Source organism: Eurosta solidaginis, unplaced genomic scaffold (assembly GCF_040869045.1).
Source record: "Eurosta solidaginis isolate ZX-2024a unplaced genomic scaffold, ASM4086904v1 ctg00001119.1, whole genome shotgun sequence".
Lineage (NCBI taxonomy): Eukaryota > Metazoa > Arthropoda > Insecta > Diptera > Tephritidae > Eurosta > Eurosta solidaginis.
This window is the reverse complement of record NW_027136965.1, coordinates 40,667-67,165: the sequence shown is the minus strand read 5'-3', so window position 1 is coordinate 67,165 and position 26,499 is coordinate 40,667. Positions and strand designations below refer to the sequence as shown.

The 26,499-nt window shown below is 35.4% G+C and overlaps 1 protein-coding gene across 16 annotated transcripts in view; it reads right to left on the bottom strand.

Moving 5' to 3' along the window:
- Window positions 1-26,499, bottom strand: part of LOC137235973 (dual specificity phosphatase 29) — a 64,447-nt gene that overhangs the window by 14,737 nt on the left and 23,211 nt on the right. For all 16 annotated transcript variants that reach the window (XM_067758696.1, XM_067758695.1, XM_067758708.1 and 13 more), the window contains one exon: window positions 13,950-14,125. In XM_067758696.1, the coding sequence (XP_067614797.1) occupies window positions 13,950-14,125 (176 nt within the window). The remainder of the gene's footprint in view (window positions 1-13,949; window positions 14,126-26,499) is intronic.

The following is a 26,499-nucleotide window of genomic DNA, read 5'->3' as shown; positions in this document are numbered from 1 at the left end:
CGATTCCATAAATACTTAATTAGAGACGAACATGAGGAAAACATTATTTCTAATGCTATTTTTGAATGAGTTGAGTCAGCCATGAACTTAAACTTCGATTTAGGTTTCGTGTTTTTGTAGGTTTAGTTTTCATACAAACTTCCCTTGCTCAGCCCCACGAATATAGTATGTATGTATATTTAATAAATTTGCCATAGAATCGAAAAAAGTTATACTAAAGAAATATACGTTCCGCCCGTATCGGGCAATTGTAAATTGATGGCCTCCCATTTCCACTACTAACATTTGCGAAGAAACAAGTTAATGGATGTCAATTAGATTTGGGAACAAGATTGGTCCAATTGTCAAAAACTTTGTAGGCAACCACGTGATTCAATAACAAGAAATTGACCGGCTGACAACATTTTTGACTATTGCAACCATCTTGCTTCCGAATCGAATTGACATTGATTAACTGTATTGTTTCTTTGCAAATGTGTGAAAATATTAGCAGTAGAAATAGGAAGCAAACAGTTTAATACCCCATACAGAATCAATTCATTTGCGGGTCATTTCGGGATTGGGGGTGACTTCGGGAACTCTGTCTAGATCTCCTCGAGGTAATTTTGGGATGATTTCGGGGAATCTCTCGGGGTTCTTCTGGGGTCATTTGGTGTTAATTTCGTGGACTCCGTCGTGGCCATTTGAGCAAAATTTCGGGGTTTTTTAGGACACTCTCGGTATACTCCCGGGGATATTTGGGATATTTCGAGTTGATTTGGGGCTATATGAGGTTCCGTCCGCCGAAATGTCCGAAGGCTCATTTTTGATTGTTTTTTTGTAATAACTTCTATTTAGATTTGAGTATTGTAACGATCTTCTGGACACGACTTCTTCGATCGTCGTGCCAACGCCTGCTTAGGCGACTCCAACTTACCGAAGAGTTAAAATTATATATTACTTCTAACTTACTTCTAATTTGATTTTAAGAGGTTTTTAGACAGTTTTTAAGAAACAAAATCTCTAGGGACTGTAAAATCGAAAAAAAAATGTGTATAAAGTAGGGCGGGTCAAATTGTATGGAGAAAAAAACTTCAGGTGCACATCCAGTTTCTGAATCTATGGGTCATACTGAGTAATATTGTCCATGGGACCATAGGTCTGAAATGAATTTCGAGCCTCCCTAATTTTGTTAGAAAATTTTATATCCGAATCCCTATTTGACCTGATGGCGACTTTAGAGAAACTTCAGAAATATTCCAAACTTCATAGCAAAAAAGAACTTAAAAAATAACGCCATCTCATTTATTTTTTGTTACAACATTTATTAACAAAATTAGGGAGTCTCGAAATTCATTTCAGACGTATGGTCCCATGGGCAATATTACTCAGTATGACCCATAGATGCAGAAACTGGATGTGCCTTTCAATAATAAATTTGACCCACCCTAGTATACAGTAATGCTTCTTTCTTAGTTCAATGTAATTTTTTTTAATGTGGGCAGAATTTTTTATTATAAATAAAAATGCATTGTTCAAAAGGGCGCCCTTAAAAATCTAATCAAATATTTTTTTAAACTCATCCTTTCATACTGTAATATGTCAAAGATATAACATAAATTAAGGGCTCGATTATGAATTGTTGAGGTGGGGTCAAAGTTTAGACTTCGCTAATTTTTTTTAATGTGGACAGAATTTTTTATTATAAATAAAAATGCATTGTTCTAAAGGGCGCCCTTAAAAATCTAATCAAATATTTTTTTAGACTCATCCTTTCATACTGTAATATGTCAAAGATATAACATAAATTAAGGGCTTGATTATGAATTGTTGAGGTGGGGTCAAAGTTTAGACTTTGCTATGTAGATCTAACACCATTTTGTTGTTGTTGTTGTAGCGATAAGGACATTCCCCGAAGGCCTTGGGGAGTGTTATCGATGTTGATGGTACTTTGCCGGATGCAGATCCGGTACGTTCCTGTAAGAAGCACCATTAAGGCACCAGCCCGGCCATCTCGGGAACGATGTAGTATGACCACATGACACCTTCAGCCATCCCACCCCGTGAGGAATTAGGGATCGCCAGAGCCTCGGGTGTTATAGTAACGGGATTCGTCAAGGGTAAGTGAGATTGTCAATTGGGTTGGAGAAGCTATATTTTGCGCTAGCAACATCTTGAAAGGGTTACGCTACACAACCCCTTGAATCAATTTGGGGTTTTAGTCGCCCCTTACGACAGGCATACCTGCCGCCGGTATATTCTAAGCCCCCTGACCCACTGGGGTAGGTCTAACACCATAGTGGGTATTGTGAAAGAAACCGAAAGGAACGATTCGTCCCTAAACGCTCTGGACTCATTCTCTCTACGTTTCTTTCGTTATGTCCGAGAGAATGCTCAAGCATTTGTCAGTCATGTGTTACTATATCTTTATACTCAGCTGAGCAGAGCTTACAGAGTATATTAATTTTGTTCGCATAACGGTACGCCGTAACGGCATAAACTAATCGAGATACATAGATATAGACTTCTATATATCAAAATTATCTGGGCGAAATAAGAAATTCATTTAGCCATGTCCGTCCGTCCGTCTGTCCACAAACACGGTAACTTGAGTAAATTTTGAGGTATCTTAATGAAATTTGGTATGTAAGTTCATGGGTACTCATCTCAGATCGCTATTTAAAATGAACGAAATAGGACTATAACCACGCCCGCTTTTTCGATATCGAAAATTTCAAAAAACCGAAAAAGTGCGATAATTCATTACCAAAGACGGATAAAGCGATGCAACTTGGTAGGTGGGTTGACGTTATGAAGCAGAATAGAAAATTAGTAAAATTTTGGACAATGGGTGTGGCACCGCACACTTTTAAGAGAAGGTAATTTTAAAGTTTTGCAAACTGTAATTTGGCAGCTGAGTATGTAATGTTCGGTTACACCTGAACGTAGACTTCTTTACTTGTTTTTTTTATATGCTTTACCCATAATACAAAAAATGGAGGTAGTTCGATTTAATGTGACATTAGCCACTTGACTTTTGCGGGGACAATGACAATTTCACCAAATACAAGCTACCAGATTGAAAAATGCTCCGAATTTTTGAATTTTGATGGATTTCATATTAACGGATACCACTCAATTACTTTCATAGTTATTTTAAATACAAAAGAAAAAAAAATGAGCCGCGTGCATTTCAAATATTTTAATACCAAGTAGTAGCCTAGAGAAGAAGGTATTTAATAAGTTTTTCGAGCCCCGAAAATTGCTTTGGTGAAAGAAACATGGATCGAAGTATGCAAAGCAAAGGAATAAAGCCTTCCCAAGAGTCGGTACGATTGCTCAGAACATGTTGAAAAAACATTCCCGTTTATCGTTGCTTGCCCGAAGCAGGTCTCCATAAACCGACACCGCAATTTCTAAAGGGTTTAGCATACTTAAACTCAATTTTTTATAAAATGTAATGGAGATAAATTGGCTACAAGTCCACATTTTTTATTTATTGTATAATTCAAGCGTAGCGCTGGAGGAAGGAATTGTTAGATCATTTTTTAGGTAGAACATTGCCCTGTAGTTCTGAAGGTAAGCCACAAGTTGTGAGAGTTCTTATGCCCATTGTAGCAGGGTTCACCTTGGGGAAAGCCACACCTATACACATTCAGTACCCTTTTAGTATGGACATGGATGTGGCGTCCTATAAACGTAATACACTAAATATCCACTGAAGAGGCATAATATAGGGCTATGCTAGAACAACAGTATTTTTCGTGTATTTTTTCTGTCTTGGGTTCAAGCTAGAGGTTTACGCCGATCACTTTATCGGCGGCGGCGGCGGCGTGGGCGGCGCGCCAACGTACGCCGGTGTTCTTACTTTAAAAAGCTTGATTTTTCTATTTAAAATAATAATATTTAGGAAAGGTTTTGTTTGTATGTATTTAAGGAAACGTGTTGGCCATTTCGGAAAGATCCGGGGTTTTCCTCAATATCTCGCAGACCGTTCAAAATTTTTTCAGGAGTAGCTCCTTGCTCCTCCTCCTTATTCGCTTACTCCAGAGAGGCTTCGAACTTAACCCCGGTCTTTGGAATTGGTACTGCTGCGTCTGTTGAAAAGAAATAGAGATATATAAAATAGTCACACTTTTGTTTGTATATCTCGAGCAAAGCGTAGTTTCACCTAGGGATAACTCCTAATAATCGTCGCGAACACAATTTCTTTAAATCATTTGTGGCTCCTTGGCGGTCACGCACAAAGGCGACTTACGGTTGCTATTAATGGTTCATTAATACTCATGACTGTCGTGGCACAGGGCGCCTCCAGTTTTTCGGCTGTTTTTAAGAGCTACAATTCCCTATGTGAGAACAGTACCAATCCCGACCATCAGTCGGTACCACGCTTCCTGACCCTTACACTATATGCCAGCACAGAACCTATAGGACTGCGACTTCGAACTCATACCTTCGTCGACGACACTTTCCTAGAAGGTCTATGTGTAGCTCCGAAGACTAACCAACGGATGCTTTTGTCGCGCTATATTTTAACTTGGTTGGTAGGCTATAAACAATGTGATTCACTCAAAGGGAATAGTTTTGGGTAGGGCCGCCAACTTTAGGAAATGTCAGACCGGGAGACTTGGGTGTTGAAGGATGAAGAGTGAAAATAAAAATTGACATTTCAGACGCTATTGTATAGTTTCGCAAATAAACAACAGATGTTTGAATATAATCGCAAGTGATTTTTCAAACCCTTCTCATACGTACATATATCCTAAACTTAAGTATGAGGTAAGAATCATTTCAAAGGAGTGTATCTGCTCCTAGAACTTACTAAAGGATTTTGCATCACTGATTTCGCTTACATCGAAAACGCCTGTTTTTATAAATAACTTTTGAACAGTTAAAAAGAGTTGAATTTCGCAATAAGTTTCTTATAACTGGCGGTGATGCGCGTCCGTTGATACAACTTTCGACCATATCCGACCAATTTTCGACATGAACAATAAATGGCCTAAACAGTCTTAAACGAGTAGAAAATATAGTAACGCGCCGGACGCCGCCGCCGCCGCGGCGATATTTTTAACATTCGGCGGCGGCGCGCGAAAAGCGATTAAAATCGGTGGCGGCGGCGGCGTATATCTCTAGTTCAAGCCGCCATAAATATATGAGTAATTATTCAATGTATGAGTTATTAGCCGTGTTTTTTTTTACACGTAAACGTCTATACGCTTAAACTTTATATGGACTGCTAAGTGTCAAACTTTAAATACACCTCTGAAATTGCTGCGCATAAAATGTGTACTACTAAATTTCAATACGCATTATACTCAGATGTAACTGAAATATGTGTCTTTGTTTCACCCTCTACACTAATTCTATGTATTCTATGCGTGTCCACAATTCATCGCAACTGATTCAGCTATATGTTATACCCTAAGGCGAAATTGTGGTTGGAATGTTGGTATGGAGCTCCTTAAACAAAAATATAAAAAATATGTAAAATCAAAAGAAATTGACATAGAATTAAGGTGAAATTACTTGACATTAAATTGAAAAATAGGTTTTTTCACACCACCCGGGAGGTCCCCGTTGGGGCGCTACCGAAGTTAGTTTTGTGTGCTCGGTTCCCCAGTAGGCCTATATCTCCCATATGCATATATCGCCCATTTACTTCAATAGTGTCATAATTCAAAAACACGAACTTTTAGTTAAAAACGAAGAAATTTGCTTAAGGAATTTAGCCTATTTCACGCCACACGTTAGGTATGCAATTGACGCTTTACCGAGTTTAATTTAGTATAAATACATATGTAGTATGTACATAAGTGTGACACAAAACGAAAATTTCGAATAGAATAGAGGATACCTTCATAAAAAATAAAAATATAAAAAAATTATGTAATGAGAAAGAAGGCAGAGTTAACTAAAAAAATTTAAATGAAAGAAAAAAAATAAAGTACTTAAAGTGCGAAAAAATTAAGCGATGCGAATAAACAGTTCCATATGAAAACGCAATAAGTGCACTTGGACCTTTTTCCGGGTTTTAATGTTATCATTGTGGAAATATGAAGATTCTAATATTCGGATATTTAATGTTGGGATTCCCATTGAGATCTATGTACGTAATTAATTTGTATTAAATTTGTAAATATTCATATTCATAAAATGGAGGTGAATATATATGACCATATCTACCATAAAATATCGTCTGTGAACGATATAATACTAAGATATAGCAAAGCAGAATAAATTAGAAAAAAAAAGAAAAAGAAACAAAAACATTGAAATTATCCACGTAAACATATTTACTAAAATAAAATTGATTTCATAATTTTAAGCGACATAAACAAATTAGGATTATTGGATCTAAGCATCCGATTAATGGGCATATAATCAAACAAAGTTAGCCTAATAATAAATACAGCAGGTAATATACTGCCTATGCAATATTTCGACCTAAAATCGAAAACTTTTTTGGGTCGTTTTTTTTTAAATATAAATTAGCATAAAAGACAATATCCAAATTTTAATGTAATATCTTTGTAGCAAATTTATTTATTTTTTGTTCACTATAAGACGTGCTATATCTAAAATGAGCATAAAATCTGGAAATGCAAGAAACATTTGGGTCAAATTTGTAATTAGTTGTTATAAATAAATAAATTTAGTGAGTTTGAACAAAAGTTGACTTATCATTTTTTTAAAGCACCTAAAATGAAAAACAAATAATCTGTTAAATAAAGAACTATGCTTCTACGTGTAAGTAAAATTTGTCCAAAAAAATAGGCCGGTTAAGTTATTACTTCTCTTTAAAGTTTTTTTGTGCGCTAACAATTATTTTAGAACAATTTTTTAAGGATTTTGGTAAAAACCAATATAGGTAATTGGAAACAATGGGAAACAATATTTTATTTCAACAGACAATGAGCGAAGCAGTAGTTCTCTCACCGTTTGGCGTATACAAATATATACATATATAGAGATGAAACATTTGAGCCACGCAACAATTGAGAATTTGGAGCTATTTACTCAGGAGGGTTTGTGAACATAATGCGTCCTACAGATGGCAATTTCGATAGTTGCACAGATTTTCGAATTCACAAAAAACTTTTTCTATTAATTATAAACAAATAGAGTAATATTTGTTAACAAATATAGGCCTATGCACTGCGGCTGATCAATACGAATCGATTCATATAACTTTTATATGATTTTACCTATGCTAAGTATGCGAAACAGCCTGTCAATTGATTGTATGGAAATTTTGTTAGCGTATTAATATATAGATAGTGGGTAATATACTGCCTATGCAATATTTCGACCTAAAATCGAAAACGTTTTTAGGTCGTTTTTTTTTCGTTTAATATACAACGTGAAATTTTCCGATTCAATCAAGTTGCATTTAAATAATGATAAACTAAGTTGAAATAAAAGATAATATAATAAAATAAAATAAGTAATATCAAAATAAATTAGCATAAAAGACAATATACAAATTTTAATGTAATATCTTTGTAGCAAATTTATTTATTTTTTGTTCACTATAAGACGTGCTGTATCTAAAATGAGCATAAACTCTGGAAACGCAAAAAACATTTGGGTCAAATTTGCAATTAATTGTTATAAATAAATAAATTTAGTGAGTTTGAACAAAAGTTGACTCATTATTTCTGATTTCATTTTTTTTAAAGCACCTAAAATGAAAAACAAAAAATCTGTTTACGTGTAAGTAAAATTTGTCCAAAAAAATTGGCCGGTTAAGTTATTACTTCTCTTTAAAGTTTTTTTGTGCGCTAACAATTATTTTAGAACATTTTTCAAGGATTTTGGAACAAACCAATATAGGTAATTGGAAACAATGCGAAACAATATTTTATTTCAACAGGAAATGAGCGAAGCAATAGTTCTCTCACCGTTTGGCGTGTACAAATATATACATATGTAGAGATGAAACGTTTGAGCAACGGAACAATTGAGAATTTGGAGCTATGTACTCAGGGGGGTTTGTGAACATAATGCGCCCTACAGACGGCAATTTCGATAGTTGCACAGATTTTCGAATTTACAAACAACTTTTTCTATTAATTGTAAACAAATAGAGTAATATGTTTTAACAAAAATAGGCCTAAGCACTGCGGCTGATCAATACGAATCGATTCATATAACTTTTATATGATTTTACGTATGCTAAGTATGCGACACAGCCTGTAAATTGATTGTATGGAAATTTTGTTAGCGTATTAATATATAGATAGTGGGTAGTATACTGCCTATGCAATATTACGACCTAAAATCGAAAACGTTTCTGGGTCGTTTTTTTTCGTTTAATATACATCGTGAAATTTTCCGATTCAATCAAGTTCCATTTAAATAATAATAAACTAAGTTGAAATAAAAGATAATATAATAAAATAAAATAAGAAATATCAAAATAAATTAGCATAAAAGACAATATCCAAATTTTAATGTAATATCTTTGTAGCATATTTATTTATTTTTTGTTCACTATAAGACGTGCTATATCTAAAATGAGCATAAAATCTGGAAATGCAAAAAACATTTGGGTCAAATTTGCAATTAGTTGTTATAAATAAATAAATTTAGTGAGTTTGAACAAAAGTTGACTCATCATTTTTTTAAAGCACCTAAAATGAAAAACAAAGAATCTGTTAAATAAAGACCTATGCTTTTACGTGTAAGTAAGATTTGTCCAAAAAATAGGCCGGTTAAGTTATTACTTCTCTTTAAAGTTTTTTTGTGCGCTAACAATTATTTTAGAACAATTTTTTAAGGATTTTGGTAAAAACCAATATAGGTAATTGGAAACAATGGGAAACAATATTTTATTTCAACAGACAATGAGCGAAGCAGTAGTTCTCTCACCGTTTGGCATATACAAATATATACATATATAGAGATGAAACATTTGAGCCACGCAACAATTGAGAATTTGGAGTTATTTACTCAGGAGGGTTTGTGAACATAATGCGTCCTACAGATGGCAATTTCGATAGTTGCACAGATTTTCGAATTTACAAAAAACTTTTTCTATTAATTATAAACAAATAGAGTAATATTTGTTAACAAAAATAGGCCTATGCACTGCGGCTGATCAATACGAATCGATTCATATAACTTTTATATGATTTTACCTATGCTAAGTATGCGAAACAGCCTGTCAATTGATTGTATGGAAATTTTGTTAGCGTATTAATATATAGATAGTGGGTAATATACTGCCTATGCAATATTTCGACCTAAAATCGAAAACGTTTTTGGGTCGTTTTTTTTTCGTTTAATATACAACGTGAAATTTTCCGATTCAATCAAGTTGCATTTAAATAATAATAAACTAAGTTGAAATAAAAGATAATATAATAAAATAAAATAAGAAATATCAAAATAAATTGGCATAAAAGACTATATACAAATTTTAATGTAATATCTTTGTAGCAAATTTATTTATTTTTTGTTCACTATAAGACGTGCTATATCTAAAATGAGCATAAAATCTGGAAATGCAAAAAACATTTGGGTCAAATTTGCAATTAATTGTTATAAATAAATAAATTTAGTGAGTTTGAACAAAAGTTGACTCATTATTTCTGATTTCATTTTTTTTAAAGCACCTAAAATGAAAAACAAAAAATCTGTTTACGTGTAAGTAACATTTGTCCAAAAAAATTGGCCGGTTAAGTTATTACTTCTCTTTAAAGTTTTTTTGTGCGCTAACAATTATTTTAGAACATTTTTTAAGGATTTTGGAACAAACCAATATAGGTAATTGGAAACAATGGGAAACAATATTTTATTTCAACAGGAAATGAGCGAAGCAGTAGTTCTCTCACCGTTTGGCGTGTACAAATATATACATATGTAGAGATGAAACGTTTGAGCAACGGAACAATTGAGAATTTGGAGCTATGTACTCAGGGGGGTTTGTGAACATAATGCGTCCTACAGACGGCAATTTCGATAGTTGCACAGATTTTCGAATTTACAAAAAACTTTTTTTATTAATTGTAAACAAATAGAGTAATATTTGTTAACAAAAATAGGCCTAAGCACTGCGGCTGATCAATACGAATCGATTCATATAACTTTTATATGATTTTACGTATGCTAAGTATGCGAAACAGCCTGTCAATTGATTGTATGGAAATTTTGTTAGCGTATTAATATATATGTAGATAAAAAATAGTGCCTACATTGTAAAAAGCTGTTATTGGAGAAATGAGCCTGATCAAACTAATGATTTTTTGCGGATTTTACTGTTCTTGTAGTTTTTGTTTTTCAAACCATGTCTAAACATAGTTGACAAATCAAATGAAAAGTAAATTGGACATTTGAACTCATTATAAGAGGATTGCTTTCCAATATTTACTCATATCTTTATGGCGGCTTGATCCCAAGACAGAAAAAAATTCACGAAAAACCCTGTTGTTCTTCTCCCTATTATTATGCCTCTTCAGTGGAAATTTCTCAAGGCATGTTAAGAAAAAGTGTATCGCCAAAGTATGCAGTGAGTGATAGGTATTTAGTGTATTACGATTATAGAACGCCACATCCATGTCAATGCTACAAGGGCACAGAATGTGTATAGCGGGGCTTTCCCCAAGGTGAAAGGGATATACTTCTTACCGTTCGATTTGATATATTATCACAACCACGATATTTTTCAATGAATTGATTATATTAAGTATTTCAGAACCTGAAATCGGATCAAAGAAATACTTTTACTGGAAGGTGGGAAACCTAAGAGCATTGGGTCAGAGTGACACATGCAAGGTATTGAGTTACTCGTTGTAGCAGAGGGTGTTCCAACACTTACGAAAAAGTTATTGAAAACTTCTGCAAATTCCAAAAATTTCGAGACGTCCACACCCTTCACGCTCAACACAAGTGGGTCAGAATTAGCCTTTAAGTTCCTGTTCACAATTATATTAACAGCGCCCATTCTTTTATAGTGTCACCTTCTGCTGGCAATACTAAATGCTGAAAATATTTGTCACGCCAAGAACGGATGCTTTTATTAATTTTATTAGATAAGCGACGCGCACGATTCCGAAGTTTTGTGTTTCTTAGATAGCTGTTGCATCGTTACGTCATCCTCATAAAAAACATATTCCCATTTTCCATATCGAAGTGATTCTTTAAGAACCCTCAAATTTAATTTCTTGATAGCTGATGACGATTCGTAATTGTCAACTCTTCTACTCACATGAAGGTCCTTAAGTTCACAACCAGTCATGAAGTGATCAGAGACTCCAAAATCAAGGTTTATTCGAGTATACACAACATTAGCCGTATAGTTAATCCTTCAATATACAATGCAAGTGCCTGAATCTGGGCCGAATTATCATTTTGAATGGGAATACAGTCCTTACATGCATTTCGAATGGATCCCAGATCTAAACTCAGGATATTTTTCTGCACTTGCTTCGCAGACATGGCTAAAGGGCCCATTACTGATACTTAGCATAGACTTGACTTGACTTGAGAACACTTACAGTTCTGTTAAATGAACATTGCATGTTACTGATTACTCAAAACTTAGCAATACTTAACTTGACTTAGAAGTCTGTTGAATTTTGATTTTCTATGTAAGTTCTAAGTGACGTTTACATTTTGAGATGCCATTTGTTTGTTTGAATTTCATTTTGAAATTTTGTCATACAAATTGACATTTATTGATTATGATGCCAGATGCGCTAAGTGGAGTATAATCGTGGCTAAGTTGCCAAGTTTACGCCAAGTCAAGTCAAGTCTATGCTAAGTATCAGTTATGGGCCCTTTACGCATTCACTAATTGCAATTGAAACTTTACTCGACAGAGCCAATCATAGCAAAAAGCGAAAATTTTCAAAGAAAATGAACTGTTTTTTTTTGACATTCGATTGTTTTTTTCTAAATTTTTTTGAAAAATCATCAAATTAAAAACAAAATTTGAAAATTTCGTGCATAAATACACAACTAAAATGAACTTTCGTGTGAAATGACCCACCAGAGAGCGAAATAACTTTTCCGTGTTATTTGCATTGTTTTTGTTGTGAAAAATGTTAATGAAAAAAAAAAAAATAAAAATTTAAAACATAAACAAAAACATGTCAAACTATTTTATTATGTGGACAATATTGGTCTCTCTTTCCTTTGTTGGAAATTGTTTTTGTAATTTGACTTTCCGATAAAGTTTCGTCAGTTTTTTTTTAGCTTGGAATCCAAGCAAAAATAAAGTAGTGTCATATACATATGTATGTAGGTATTATGAATCAATTTTGATTTCAACATTTTTTTCAGTGCCATAATATTTTTGAATATATTTTAGTTGTCAATTTGTTAGTGTAAATTTGGTTTTCTTACCCAAATGCGTTAGGTTCATATGAAAGTGCTTTTTTTACACATTCATAAGAAACTCAGGCTCTTTAAAATGAATCGTAAATATTGGGAGTGCTATAAAAATATTTTTTTATATTTGAAATGTAGATTTGTATCTGTGCCTGTAATTCAGGTCAAAAAAAAAAAACAATAGTGCTACAAATGTATAGGGGTTAAGCGCCACTGTTTATAAAAATCGATTAACCGGAATTTAATTCTTAATCGACTAGTCGTAAGGGGGCGGTTAACCAAATGACATATTCGAATAATTCGGTTAACCGACTAGCCGAGTATAGTATTTTTACGATCACTACAGCTACGCAACCAACGTGTTTAGGTTTGGTAGTAAACATTGGGTGATATGTTAAGACGAGAAAGTTATTAGTAAGTCCCTAGCAGTTTTCGTAAAAGCAACGATATTTAATAAAAGTAGTAGTGTCTACAAACCGCAAAAGCCCGAAATATGAATACCGTAGGCGATGTACATTGCAATGAATCATCCCTTAAGAGATTTTGGATGAAATACATAGAATTGGTGCTTTATCCCGTTGTTCTGGAAGCGGATGACCACGAAAGGCCACTGAATGCGATGATAAGGATATCATTAAGATAGCTCTTCTGAACACATTTAAAATTGCTGCAGAAATTGCCATGGAGTTTAAGGATAGTATAAACATGAACATGATACTGGGTTCCCGGCATAAAGGGATAGAAGGTAGCGAAAAGGCCGATGAGTTGGCAAAGGGGTGGAAATTCTGGAGAAGTTTGTAAAAACTTCTGTATAACTAAATTATTTAGTGTAAAATTCAGTATTTCAAAATTCTGTAGAATCACAAAGATACAGAGTCTGACATCTGAAATTTAAAATTCTGGATTTCAAGTTATTTCAAGGCGAATTCAGTACCAGGTGGGGTTATCCCAACAGCTGATTACTTGTTCCTGATTATTTTCCATATAACGCCGTTTACAACAATGTGTGAGTTAATCGAAATCAATGAACATTTTCTTTTAACTTGAAATTCTTCTGCACGGGGAATTGTTTGAACTCGCTTTGCCATCACCTTGTATAGATTCGCCCTGAGTTATCTTGAGCCAAAATTCTGTTTTTTTTTTATTGTAGAAATAATGAAATCACATTCTGGTTTTGAAAAACTTTCTAACTTAAATTTTTTTAAACTTCTATTTTTTGCAAATACTCCATTCGGGTGTTGCGTTACTAGTAGAAAGTGTGGCCAAAATGCAAAGCGACTTGTGGACTAATGGAAGAATATAGTTATCGGGCATGATAGAACGCTTTGCCAAGAGCTTGACTTTGTCAGGTGAGATCAATGTATTATTTAAGTGCGATCGTGCTATGTACAAAGGGTTTGAGGAACGTAAAGCAAAATGCTGAGAAAAATGTGTAAAAGTTGAAGTTTCTGGAAAGCGTTCTATATTAATTCTTAGTTTAAAAAGTAAAAAATCACTTTTTGACCGCTTTTCGAAATTTCGCAACCACAACATTGTACGTAGCGGTTTCGAAGAACGCTATACTGGACATCGTGGAGACGGTAGCCTCTTTAGTCCAGTCTATCAACTCCTACCTCACCACAAACGTTACTTACTCGTCACCAATGTATATACCAGGATACACCTCGTCACAGTCAACATCATGTATTGCGCATTCAGTTCTTCGTAAACTTGGAATATTTCTGCAAGGTGCCATAGAATAGTGAAGGACTCTTTGTAGCTGGCGGCCAGTAGTTTTGTCTAAACTTGATGACTCCAATCGGCTGGGTGGCTTTTGAACGAGTAAAAACATTATAGTAATCAAACTAATATTAGAATAATGTGACAAAAAATCTTATATACGTAATTACATATGTACGTGAGACTAGTCCCAATAAAAAAAATTACATCCCCTTATTAAAAAAAAACGTTATGGTGATACTAGGACCAAAGAGGATAAATATAATAAGAGCCACCAGTCTGCTTCGAGTGGCGAGTAACTCGCTGGAAATAAAAAAAAAATGATGCCAAATGTTTTCCAAGAGGGACATTTTCAATTGTCTCGCATTTATCCATGTCGTGTAGGAACCTTAAGCAAATGTGATTTTTGGTAAGAGAATTAATTAATTAATTAAATACAGTCGGAAAAATAAACACAAATACCCCACGAAAATCTATAAAAGACATTATTTCACATCTCGCCCCAAAAAAACCTACGACTACCATAACGAAAAAATTATAAAAAAGTAACGAGTGCCGTCTCTTACTATATTTATACCCTTTGTTAGGACCCTAGTCATGTGAATTTTCTTCCTAGACTAGCCCTAATTGATTCGAAAGTGTTACATGTTATTGTAGAGAAAATTTGAAATGCTATACTGCCGGCCTTAGCAAAATTTTGGTGTCAATAAATTTTTTGCGCTGGTTATTTACAGTTTTAATTTTCCTTGAGCTTAAGGCCAATTTTTATAAATAAAACACTTGATTTTTGTGTTTAATTATTTAATTTATTCGACATTTCGACATTAGTCTAAACTCATCATCAGGACTGCAAGAAACAATACAAAAGCTCTAATAAATTTATCAAATATTAACATTTTTGACATAAGTCATTTTCTCATTTAAACAACATATAAAAAATATAAATATATATATATTTTAAATATAACATAAATCATCAGCGCAACTTACATTTTAAGCAATGCTTTAAAGACTAAAATGCGAAAACAAAATAAATTAAGAAATATCGACGATTCAAACAAAGAGTGTACATAATTAAATGAAGTCCCGTATCTGTAAACGAAAAAACAGCATACAGAATAATTGATCACAGCAGTGTTGTTGTTGGGAGAGCTCAAGAGTGGCTTTTGTGCTTTAGTATTAGGTTACGGTAGGGGTAGGCACAGTGTTCGGTGTTTGCCTTAAAATGCATTCGTTTATTATTAGGGGTGTCCACTATGTGTACCATTTCTAACGTGAAGCGTTTATTATAATTTTTCTCCTCTTCTAAAATCGCGACGTTCTCAAAATCCCGGTAGTGACCTGTGTCTTTACAATGTGCTGTTAATGCCATTTTATTATCAGAAAAAATATTGTAACGAATTTACTTGCAAATCCTCTTATTTGCCCTTCTGCTAAGTTCGATCACTAAACTGTTGAATAAATAACTCCAATATTGAATAATGAAAAAAATGGCCTTTATTAAAGTACTTCACAATAACACTTATACTTTGCAACTAGCTTGCTTAACAACCAAACTGATTGATAGCTCAAATGAAACTCTCTCTTCGTCTCTACTGTCGCGCCTTTTATACTTTTTGATTTCTCATTGCATACTTCCAGGCTTACTAGTTAGTTTCAGCTACAAAACCGCCAGCCACAACTACGTTTATAACTTCTCATTTGAGTAATACTTGCACAAATTATTGGCCTCTCTTGTGACAACTCAAATAAGATATATGCATGTGTTTGTGCATTGGTTCTCCGCTGCTCGTATACGTACATATGTGTAGACGCAATTATTGATTCGTTTATGTAGATACATAATGATTGAATTATTGATGTGAATTCACGTCACTGCTTAGCATCGGCCTGGAGATGGCAGTACCCCTTAGTTTTGCTAATATTCGTAACAATATTCCTTAACTTTATATTTGAGTTGTGAGCGGATATCCTTGTCTTGGGTTTAGATATTGTAGTAAGAACATATACTTTCTCGCATATGTTGGACCCGTCGCCAATACAAGCAATCCGATACACTACGTCAGATTTTTCCTCTTTCGCTATGGGATCTTTCAGTTTGCTGAATACTTTTTTTAATGGGTTGATGTAGGTAAAGGCTACCTGCACCGTTTCCTTGTCATATATTTTGAAATTTTTGATCCCCTCCGAAAGCCCCGGAACATAAGTAACCGATTTATAAATTTTTGCAGTTTGATTTGCTCTATTATTATCTTTATCATGCCTAGAGTAAAATTCGTATATAAGTTTATAGGTTAATTTCGTGAGGAAGTCATTATTTTTTCAGGGTATCTTTAATGATATTGATGTTTTTGTTGTGGCACAATGTGTCGCTGATAGAGAGAACACGCCTCACAAAATTTTTTGCAGTGTTAATTTTTACATTTCTAGCATGCTGCGAGTAGAAGTTAATCAATATTCCAGATGTTGTGGATTTTTTGTACCAGTCTATTGTTAATCGGTTATATCTCTTAATTATTAGGGTATCCAAAAAAGGTATTTTCCGTACTTTTATATTTCGATCGTAAACTTAATAGATTTATGATACCCGTTGAGTAGATTTAACAATTGAGGGGATGTGTGGAATAACGGTATAACTCAAGAATCAACCTTTTGAGAAAAGTGAAAAAAACTTAACAATGCAGGTAAAAATAAATTTATAATAATCCTACTTGGTAGGATTTTAGATAGTATGATTATTTGATAAGAAAAAGTAACAAATTTTATATATACATAATTTTATTAGAAAATGGATAATTTCTTTTTTTTTTTGAGTTATACCGTTATTCCATAGATCGAATATCAAATATTTTGATTGAGATACTTTATTAAACGAAATAGTAGATACATTAATAACCATTGTTAAATACATTATATTCTATTATTTCGATGTGCTTATAACTATTTGTTATTTTTAGCAATTTTTTGTTTACTACTTTTATCATTTTTAAGCTTTTTCTATTTTTAACAATGGAGTTCTCTGTCTGCTTAGTCGTTTTTGAAACCACTTCAATTCTTTTATTATACCTTTCATGAACATGAAATGTTATATTAACTTTGGTCCGATGTTTGTAACGTTGAGAAATATAGAAGATAGACTCACAATTAAGTATACCGAATTGATTAGGGCGAAGAACTGAGTTGATATAGCCATGTCCGTCTGTCCGTCCGTCTGTCTGTTTGAACGCAAACTAGTCCCTCAAATTTTGAGATATCTCAATGAAATTTGGTACAAGGATGTATTTTTGTATTATATTAGACATTTGTCGAATCTGGTAGGATCGGACCACTATAACATATATCTCCCATACAACCGATCGTTCAGATAAGATGATTTTGGTCATTCCTGCCGCAATTTAGAAAGTATAAACGTGAAACTCGGTGATGTGTATTCTAATATATTTTAGAAGATATCCTGAAAAAATAACTTTGATCGGAGCTATATATACATACAACCCATCGTTCAGATAGAAAGATTTTTGGCAATTTCTCCCTTAATTTCCAATATAAAAACGTTACACTTGGTGATATTTATTCTAATATATCATAGAAGATTTCATGAAAAATCATTTCGATCGGAGCTATATATAATATATATCCCATACAACCGATCGTTCAGATAGAAAGATTTTTGGCCATTTCTCCCTTAATTTAGAAAGTATAAACGTGAAACTTGGTGATATATATTTTAATATATCTAGTATATTTGCTGAAAAAATCACTTTGATCGGAGCTATATATAGTATATAACCCATACAACCGATCATTCAGACCATCGTTCAGATAAAAAGATTTTTGGCAATTTCTCCCTTAATTACCAATATAAAAACGTTAAACTTGGTGATATTTATTCTAATATATCATAGAAGATTTTCTGAAAAAAATTCTTTGATCGGAGCTATATGTATATAGTATATACCTATCCCATACAACCGATCTTTCACATAGAAGATTTTTGGCCATTTCTCCCTTAGTTTCGAATATAAAAACGTGAAACTTGGTGATATATTCTAATATATCATAAAAGATTTCCTGTAAAAATCATTTCGATCGGAGCTATATATAATATATATCGCATTCCGATCGTTCAGATAAGGGGGTTTTTTGCCATTTTTTATTTTATATTTATGTTAAAAATCGTTTAGGTATGTACATCTTTTCACTATATATTTCTTATCTTATACATCCGATTATTTGAAGATTACGAACGGGATAAGATTATTGTTCAGCCCCATTCATGAAAGGTATGAAGTCTTCGGCACAGCCGAAGACAGTCCCGTCCTTACTTGTTTTTCAGTTCTTTCTGGTCTACGACATTGAATATATTTTCATACCATTTCGATGCTTCACTACTGCAAAATTTTATTAGAGAGTTATACCGTTTTTCCATAAATGAAGCTAATATCTTTGTTAAATATCACTATTATTTTCTAAGATTAATACAGTATGTGTATGTAATCGTGCTCTTTTTATTTAGCTGATTTATGGAAAAACGGTGTAACTCAACTTATACCATTATTCCACACATCCCCTCAATTTGTCTGTGTCCTCTGTTTTTACTATGGCGAATAAATCGTCCACTTATTTAGTTAACAATCTAGGTTTGTTCGACGATTCCATTTCAAATCGTGTTTAAAGATCCTTCATCACAACATCGGCTATGACTGGTGATGCTGGAGAACCCATGGGCATTCCTGATCGTTGCTCATATATTTTATCTCTGTATTTAATATAACGTTTCTCTTTAATACAAAACTGAACCTTGTTATTATATAATTTATCCACTATTTCGTTATTTTTTGCTTGAAGTTGTTTTGTGGGGTCTCGTTTTAGCACTTTGTACGTGGAAATGTCGTTTAATATTGTTTGCATCTTTTTGTTATATTCCGTTTGGTTCATTAATACAGTGACGTTTCCCTTGTCTGCATTGATAACCAAAAGTTGTTCGTGGTTTTTTAAGAATTGTTTTATAGAGCGCAATGTTTCTAGCGTAAATCTTTCCCTTACAGAAATTTTTGTCTTTTTAATGTGGTTTTGCAAGTGTGTTGTCAAATTATTCCTTTCTATATCTTGTTTTTCTTTTTCCTTAATTGTTTGTATATGGTTCTCGCCATCTGCTATCATCTTAAATAAAGGAAATTCTTTAACCTCGGGGGGAATCGCGTATTTTGGACCATGGGTTAGAAGCCACATAATATTTGTTGGTATTTATGTGTCTGTGTTACAAATGTAATCTGACACCACCCTAATGTTCAAACTTTGTTGTTGTTTCTGCTTTAACTGTTCGTACTTGTTAACTTGTGTATTTTTCACGTCGGTCTTTAGCTTATTTTATAACAGCTCTTCACTTTCAAAGAATGTCGTAGCATCATGTGTTGTTAGGGAATTTGTTATTTTTGTTTTTAACATATTTACCTCTTTTCCATTTCGCCGTAAAATCTCGTGTTTTATTGTGATGAGAAGATTTAGAAGTTTGAACCTGATTCTCTCTATGTACTTACTCACGGTATTAGCTAGTTTGTGACTATAGATGTTGTTGTTTATAATGTAACTTATGGTTTTGGTTGCATTTGTTATGAAGATGGGAGTAACGCCGTTTCTCCTACATCTCTCCAGGAATTTTGCTGACTCTGAGAGTCTGGCGAGTTGATGTGTAGTGCGTTGGTATTGTTTGATGCTTCGTATGGTTTTGATGTTGTAACCATTGTTGATGTTTTTGTAAACGTTTTTGGTGCCATTTACTTCTCGGTGTGCTCGCCATTTAATCATAATTGAGTTAATTATTGGCCGGTACAAAATCTAAACTTAAGACAAGGATATCCGCTCACAAATCAAACTTAAAATTAAGGAATAATTTTTCTGATAATAAAACGGCATTAACAGCACATTGTAAAGACACAGGCCACTACGCAGATTTTGAGAACGTCACCAAGAAGAAGAGGAAAAATATTATAATAAACGCTTCACGTTAGAAATGTTACACATAGTGAACACCCCTAATAATAAACGCATGAATTTTAAGGCAGACACCGAACACTGTGCCTACACCTACCGTAACCTAATACTAAAGCACAAAAGCCACTCTTGAGCTCTCCCAACAACAACACTACACTACAGTGATAAATTTTTCGGTATGCTGTTTTTTCGCCGCTTAATGTATAATTGTTTTTATAAAATTTTTTTTACAATTACGGGACTTCATTTACTTATGCACACTTCTTGTTTGAATCGTCACTATTTCTTAATTTATTTTGTTTTCGCATTTGTCTTTAAAGCTTATGATTTATTGTTATATTCAAGACCAAGTTTTTATTTTTTTAAAATGTATATTTTTACAAGTTATATTATATTAAGTTATTATACATAGAAAACGAGTAAATTAGAAAAAACAAAGTTCATAGACCGTATAGCCGACTATTTCAAAACCCATGATGGTTTATCATCAGCGATCCACACATTAAAGGCTTGACGTTTAGCACATCAGGCCATAAATGCACTTTGCAAGTTTCTATCTATAACTCGTTTTCTACTGTTTCTAACAAAAGAAAGAGCTTAAAGAAAAACCGTCATGATAAACCGTCATGGGTTTTGAAATAGTCGGCTATACGGTCTATGGACTTTGTTTTTTCTAATTTACTCGTTTTCTATGTATAATAACTTAATATAATATAACTTGTAAAAATATACATTTTACAAAAATAATAAACTTGGTCTTGAAGACAACAAATTAATATAATAATTAATTATTTACAGACCAGTAAAATCAAACATAAGCTTATGATTTATGTTGAATATATTTATATTTTTTATATGTGGTTTATATATTGTTTAAATGTTAAAATGACTTATGTCAAAAATGTTAATATTTGATAAATTTATTAGTGTTTTTGTATTGTTTCTTGCAGTCCTGATGATGACCTTTGTCTAATGTCGAAATATCGAATAAATTAAATATTTAAACACAAAAATCGAGGGTTTTATTTATAAAAATAGGCCTTAAGCTCAAAGAAAATTAAAACTGATATATATTTTTACCGGCCAATAATTAACTCAATTATGGTTATTTACATGTAAAAACAAAAATATCATTCAAAATTCATACTCAAATATAAAGCAGGGGTTTATTTTTGTTGTGTAGTTGGTACATTTTGAACTCAACAAGCATCAAAGCAGCAAATCAATTGTCCATGGCAATTCGCTTTAAAGCGACCAAAGCGTTTACGTAAATTCGCCCCTATTCTACGAAATTTAATGTTACAAGGTAAGATTTAGATTTAAGGTTAATTAATTAATTTTTCTTACAAACTAACAGATCTATGCAAGAATATTTCTTTGATTAGGGCTACTAAACATAAAATGTAAGAAAAAGTAAAACATTCTTTAAAATAAATAAGATAAATGAATAGAACATTTAATTATTGAATGCTAATTGATAAAATAATATTACATAAAAGGAAATGAACAAGTGTGTGGGGTGAACATGTTTTACTTAACAGCTCGTTAGCTTAATGTGAAAATGTGCTAGGTCAACTTTTACGAATTTTACAGGAGACGAAAAAAAATGAATAATTTTTGAAATAAACTTCTTTTTTTTAAAACTGTGAATGAGCATTGCTATTAGCTTTTGACTGCAGAAGCTTTGAAAAAGATAAATAAATATCATGTATGCCAACCCAGCAGCTATTTTATGACAATTTCCGCACTCAAAACAAATTTTTTCTCCTGACTTAGCACTTTTTACTCAATATGTTTTTCCATCACTCTTCACCTTTAATGATTGAAGCAAAACACTAAAACTATATATTTCACAAAAAATACTATTTATCTGTCAAACTATTTCTAACGGTTCTGATCTGAACTCTTTTGCCGGATGGTGCGCAGGTAATAATTTATATTTAAATTCAAACAAATGCTGTGTTGTGTCTTATTCCAAAAAGACAACTGCCACATACTTTATCTACAAACTAAATACTAACAAACCGGCCAGCACAGTTCTTTTTTTTTGTCTATATCTCTTTATATAACGGAAGAAAAGTTCAGCAGGGCATCTTCTGTTAGGAGTCCAGATCTAAATCCTCATGAACCTATAAACAGATCCCGCATATAAAAATAAGAAAGCAAAGAAATCATGGTTAGCTGGGAAATAAATTTCCTCGGCGTGACGTCATGCTTATGACAACATAGTTCATTGCTGACGCAGTGTTCAGACTTTATTCCAATCGCTCCGCTATTTTGCTCCGCTCTTACCTCCTACTACATTTTTTATCTCAAAGGTTTATTTGGGTCGAGTTGAAAACTAAATAATATTTCTACCTAATACCTTTTGGTTGAAGTTTTCATTGCATACGTATAAAAAGCTGATTATTTACAAGTGACGATTGTATGAAATGACGTGAATTCATTGGTCGTGTCTTAAGACATGTTTGTTCCCATTTTACTTACACTTTTTGTACTTTTTTCAAACAGGATGAGAATAAAAGGAGTAAAATGTAAGCCAAAAATGTGCCCGGCCGCGATCTGTAAATCCTGCTAAAATTCAACATACAGCACTATTGTTACGAATATTAGCAACACTAAGGGGTACTGCCATCTCTAAGCCGATGCTAAGCAGTGACTTCATGCACATCAATAATTCAATCATTATGTCTACACATATGTACGTACACGCAGCGGAGAAGCAACGCACAAACACATGCAGATATCTTATCTGAGATATGCAATATAATTGTGGAAGTGTCGCTCACAAACACACGCGCGTGAGCTGTGAGAGAAGCTATAAAAATTGTGCAGCTGTAGTTATAGATGAGAAACTTATAGCAGATAAACAACTAGTAGATTCTAGAACAGAAACGCCTAGAAATGTCAACGAGTAAACCAAACAGTATAAAAGGCGACACCAGTAGAAGCGCAATAATCAGTTGGATATAAGATGCTATCTAGCGAGCAATAGCAGTATTATTTAGAAAATCATTTGTAGTGTTATTGTAAAGAACTTTAATAAAGGCCATTTTGCATTATTGAATAGTGGAGTTATTTGTTCAACAGTTTAGTGATTCAAACTTAGCAGAAGGTTGCAAATAAGAGGATTTGCAGTAAAATCGTTACAATCGGTGTCAGAAGAGGAATTGTTAAATAAATTCCGTAGACTTCCAATACAACTTGGACATGGCAAAGTTGAGTGTATTGACGATCCAGCAAATGAAGGAGGAGTTGGAAGTCCGTGGGTTGGCTACTTTTGGCGATAAATCTCAGCTACAAAGACGACTAAGTGTAGCTATGATATTTGAAGCAATCAATGCTGCGCTTCCCAAGGCAGTCGGTTCTATGTACCGGAGCGACTCGGGATTTTTCCCGACCAAGGACTGTCATTTCAGTGTGACCCCATCTAATTTGTTTCGTCCCTCCCACAAATTGTCATCCTCCCAGCAGCTCCTTGCAGCAGGACTGCTCCATATTCTCTTACTCCGGGAAGGCATCGAATCCAATCCGGGTCCGTCTCCTGACCCCGGTCCTGAGAAATGGTTTTGCTGCATCTGCCGGAAAAGAATCTTTTTAGGACGGTCATACTCTGTTCAGTGTGTCTCGTGCAAGGGATGGTTGCATCGGACAGGTTGTTCTGGGCTTGATCCCAAAACCCGACGTCCACGTAACTTTTATAAATCTTTTGTGGCTCCTTGCTGTTCACGCCCAAGGGCGTCCCGTAGCCTACGCCTAAGTGCCCCCCCCCCCCCCCACTACCTTCCAGCAGCCACGCTGCTCAGCAAGCCACAACAAGTACCCGCTGCTGCTCGCGCCCCACGGCGCCAACAACTCAAACAGCTGATACCACTCATAACTACTACCTTCGTAGTAGAGTTGGTAGCAATGCTGAGCATCAGCCCCTGCCCCCGTCTTCTCCCCCTCTTTTCCGGCAGCAATCGTGCAGGTCAGGGAAACAGACTCTAAGTCCCTACCTCCGTTTGCACAGTCTGCCAGCACAGAATATATAGGTTTGCGACATCCGCCCAATGTAGCTCCTGCCTTGGGTGGTGCCACTTTCCTAGATGTTCTGGTTTCCGCGACGGCAACCCCCCGACGGGTTTCATCGCGCCATGTTGCCAGGTCGCAAACCCAAATCATCCGGGTACCCCAATGCTTGCCCAAGGACGCCCAGTCCCAGGGCCACAACAGTAATTGCGTCCTGGCCTTCCACAACCCAGGCGTAGTCATCCGTCACTTACCCCCAGAGTGACCGCGTCTCCCCTTATGTACTTCAGAATTCTGCAGTTAAATTGTAATGGACTAACTGGGAAGATTACGGAGATAGTCGATTTCATGAAGCGGCACAACATCCGCATTGCTGCGATTCAAGAGACTAAACTCACAGCAAGATCTGCATTGCAGACCTGCTCTGGGTATAATGTCCACAGGAAAGACCGCGAGAGCGGAAATGGAGGCGGTCTCGCTCCGGTCAGGCGATGCAAACCTAGAAATCATCAACATCTACATCCCTCCTGCCACCCAGTGGATACCGCCCTAATATCAGGGCCTTACTCACTGGCAACAATCGCATTATCTTAGGCGATTTCAATGCCCATCATGATCTATGGCATTCAAACTTGCGGGCGGACAGTAGGGGTGAGATGTTGGCGGATCAAATAGAAGAAACGACGTTCTGCACAATAAACGGAGACGCCCCCACACGTATGGTAGGAAGCTGTCACAGCTCGCCAGATATCTCAATCGTGAGCGCAGAACTCGTAAACTGCGTCAACTGGCAGCCGATGGTAACATTGGCATCCGACCACCTGCCCATACTTATTTCGCTTGAGCGTACCGCCGACGTCATCGCCACTGAAGAACGCACTTTCATAAACTTCAAAAAAGGAAAGTGGGAAGAATATAAATCCTTTACAGACAACCGCTTTGCTGCCCTCCCTATCCCGACTGATGCCCGCCAAGGGGAGCGTGCCTTCCGTAAAGTCATTGAATCCGCCTCGGCACATTTCATTCCCGCCGGGAGAATTCCCGAAATCCGGGCCCACTTCCCGGCGGAGGCCGCAAACTTAGCGAGAGAACGTGACCTTATAAGACAGCTTAATCCAGGCGACCCCCAAATAAGAGATATAAACCAACGCATCAGATTGCTTTTGGATGAACACAAGCGGGCGAAATGGGAGGAGCACCTAAGAGGTTGTAACCTCTCTACCGGTGTGGGTAAACTTTGGTCCACCGTAAAGTCCCTATCGAATCCGACTAAGCACAAAGACAAAGTTTCCATCGCCTTTGGCGACAAAGTGCCGTCGGACGCGAAAAAATGTGCGAGCGCTTTCTGCCGACAATATATAATGCATCCTACGGTCGACAAAGATAGACGGAGAGCCAATAGACACGCACATAAACACGAATTCAGCGCGTCACCAATCACCATCACCGCTAAAGAGGTTGAGGACGCCATTGGTCGTGCTAAACCATCCAAATCAGTGGGCCCAGACGGCATAGCCATGCCGATGCTTAAAAGCCTAGGGAAAGAGGGTTTCAAATATTTAGCGCATGTCTTCAACCTGTCTCTTTCCACCTTTGTCATACCTGAGAAATGGAAAATGGCCAAGGTGGTCCCGCTACTAAAGCCTGGGAAACCAGCTAACATAGGTGAGTCGTATCGTCCGATATCTCTCCTATCGGCAGTGGCAAAGACGCTTGAAGCCATTTTGCTCCCTTATTTTCAAGCAAATTTGCAGCTAGCCCTTCATCAGCATGGCTTTAGAAAACTCCATAGCACTACCACCGCGCTAAATGCCATTAGCACCCAGATAAATTGCGGTTTAAATCAATACCCCCACCATAGAACTCGTAGCGCTAGACCTATCAAAAGCTTTTGGTACGGTCAACCATGGCTCGTTACTGCAAGACCTGGAAGGGTCTACCCTTCCCCCATGTATTTAAAGGTGGACCGCAAATAATCTGGGTGGTCGGCAGGTATCGGTGCAATTTACACAAGGGGTGCCACAGGGTGGTGTCCTATCCCCACTTTTGTTTAATTTTCTACATATCTAAGCTATATTCACCACCGGAAGGAGTCACAATCGTTTCCTACGCCGATGACTGCACAATAATGGCCACAGGCCCAGGCCCAAAGATCGATGCGCTATGCAATAAAATAAACGGCTACCTCCCTGATCTCTCCAGTTTTTTCGCCTCGCGAAACCTGGCATTATCACCGACTAAATCTTCCGCGACCTTATTTACCACATGGACGTCCCAAATGTCGACCATTTTGAACATCCACGTCGATGGCACTACGCTGCCGACTGTCCTACACCCCAAAATCTTGGGTGTGACGTTTGATCAGGATCTACATTTTGGTGAGCACGCAGCCGCAATTGTTCCGAGAATTCAGAGCCGTAACAAAATCCTCAAATCCCTCGCTGGTAGTACTTGGGGAAA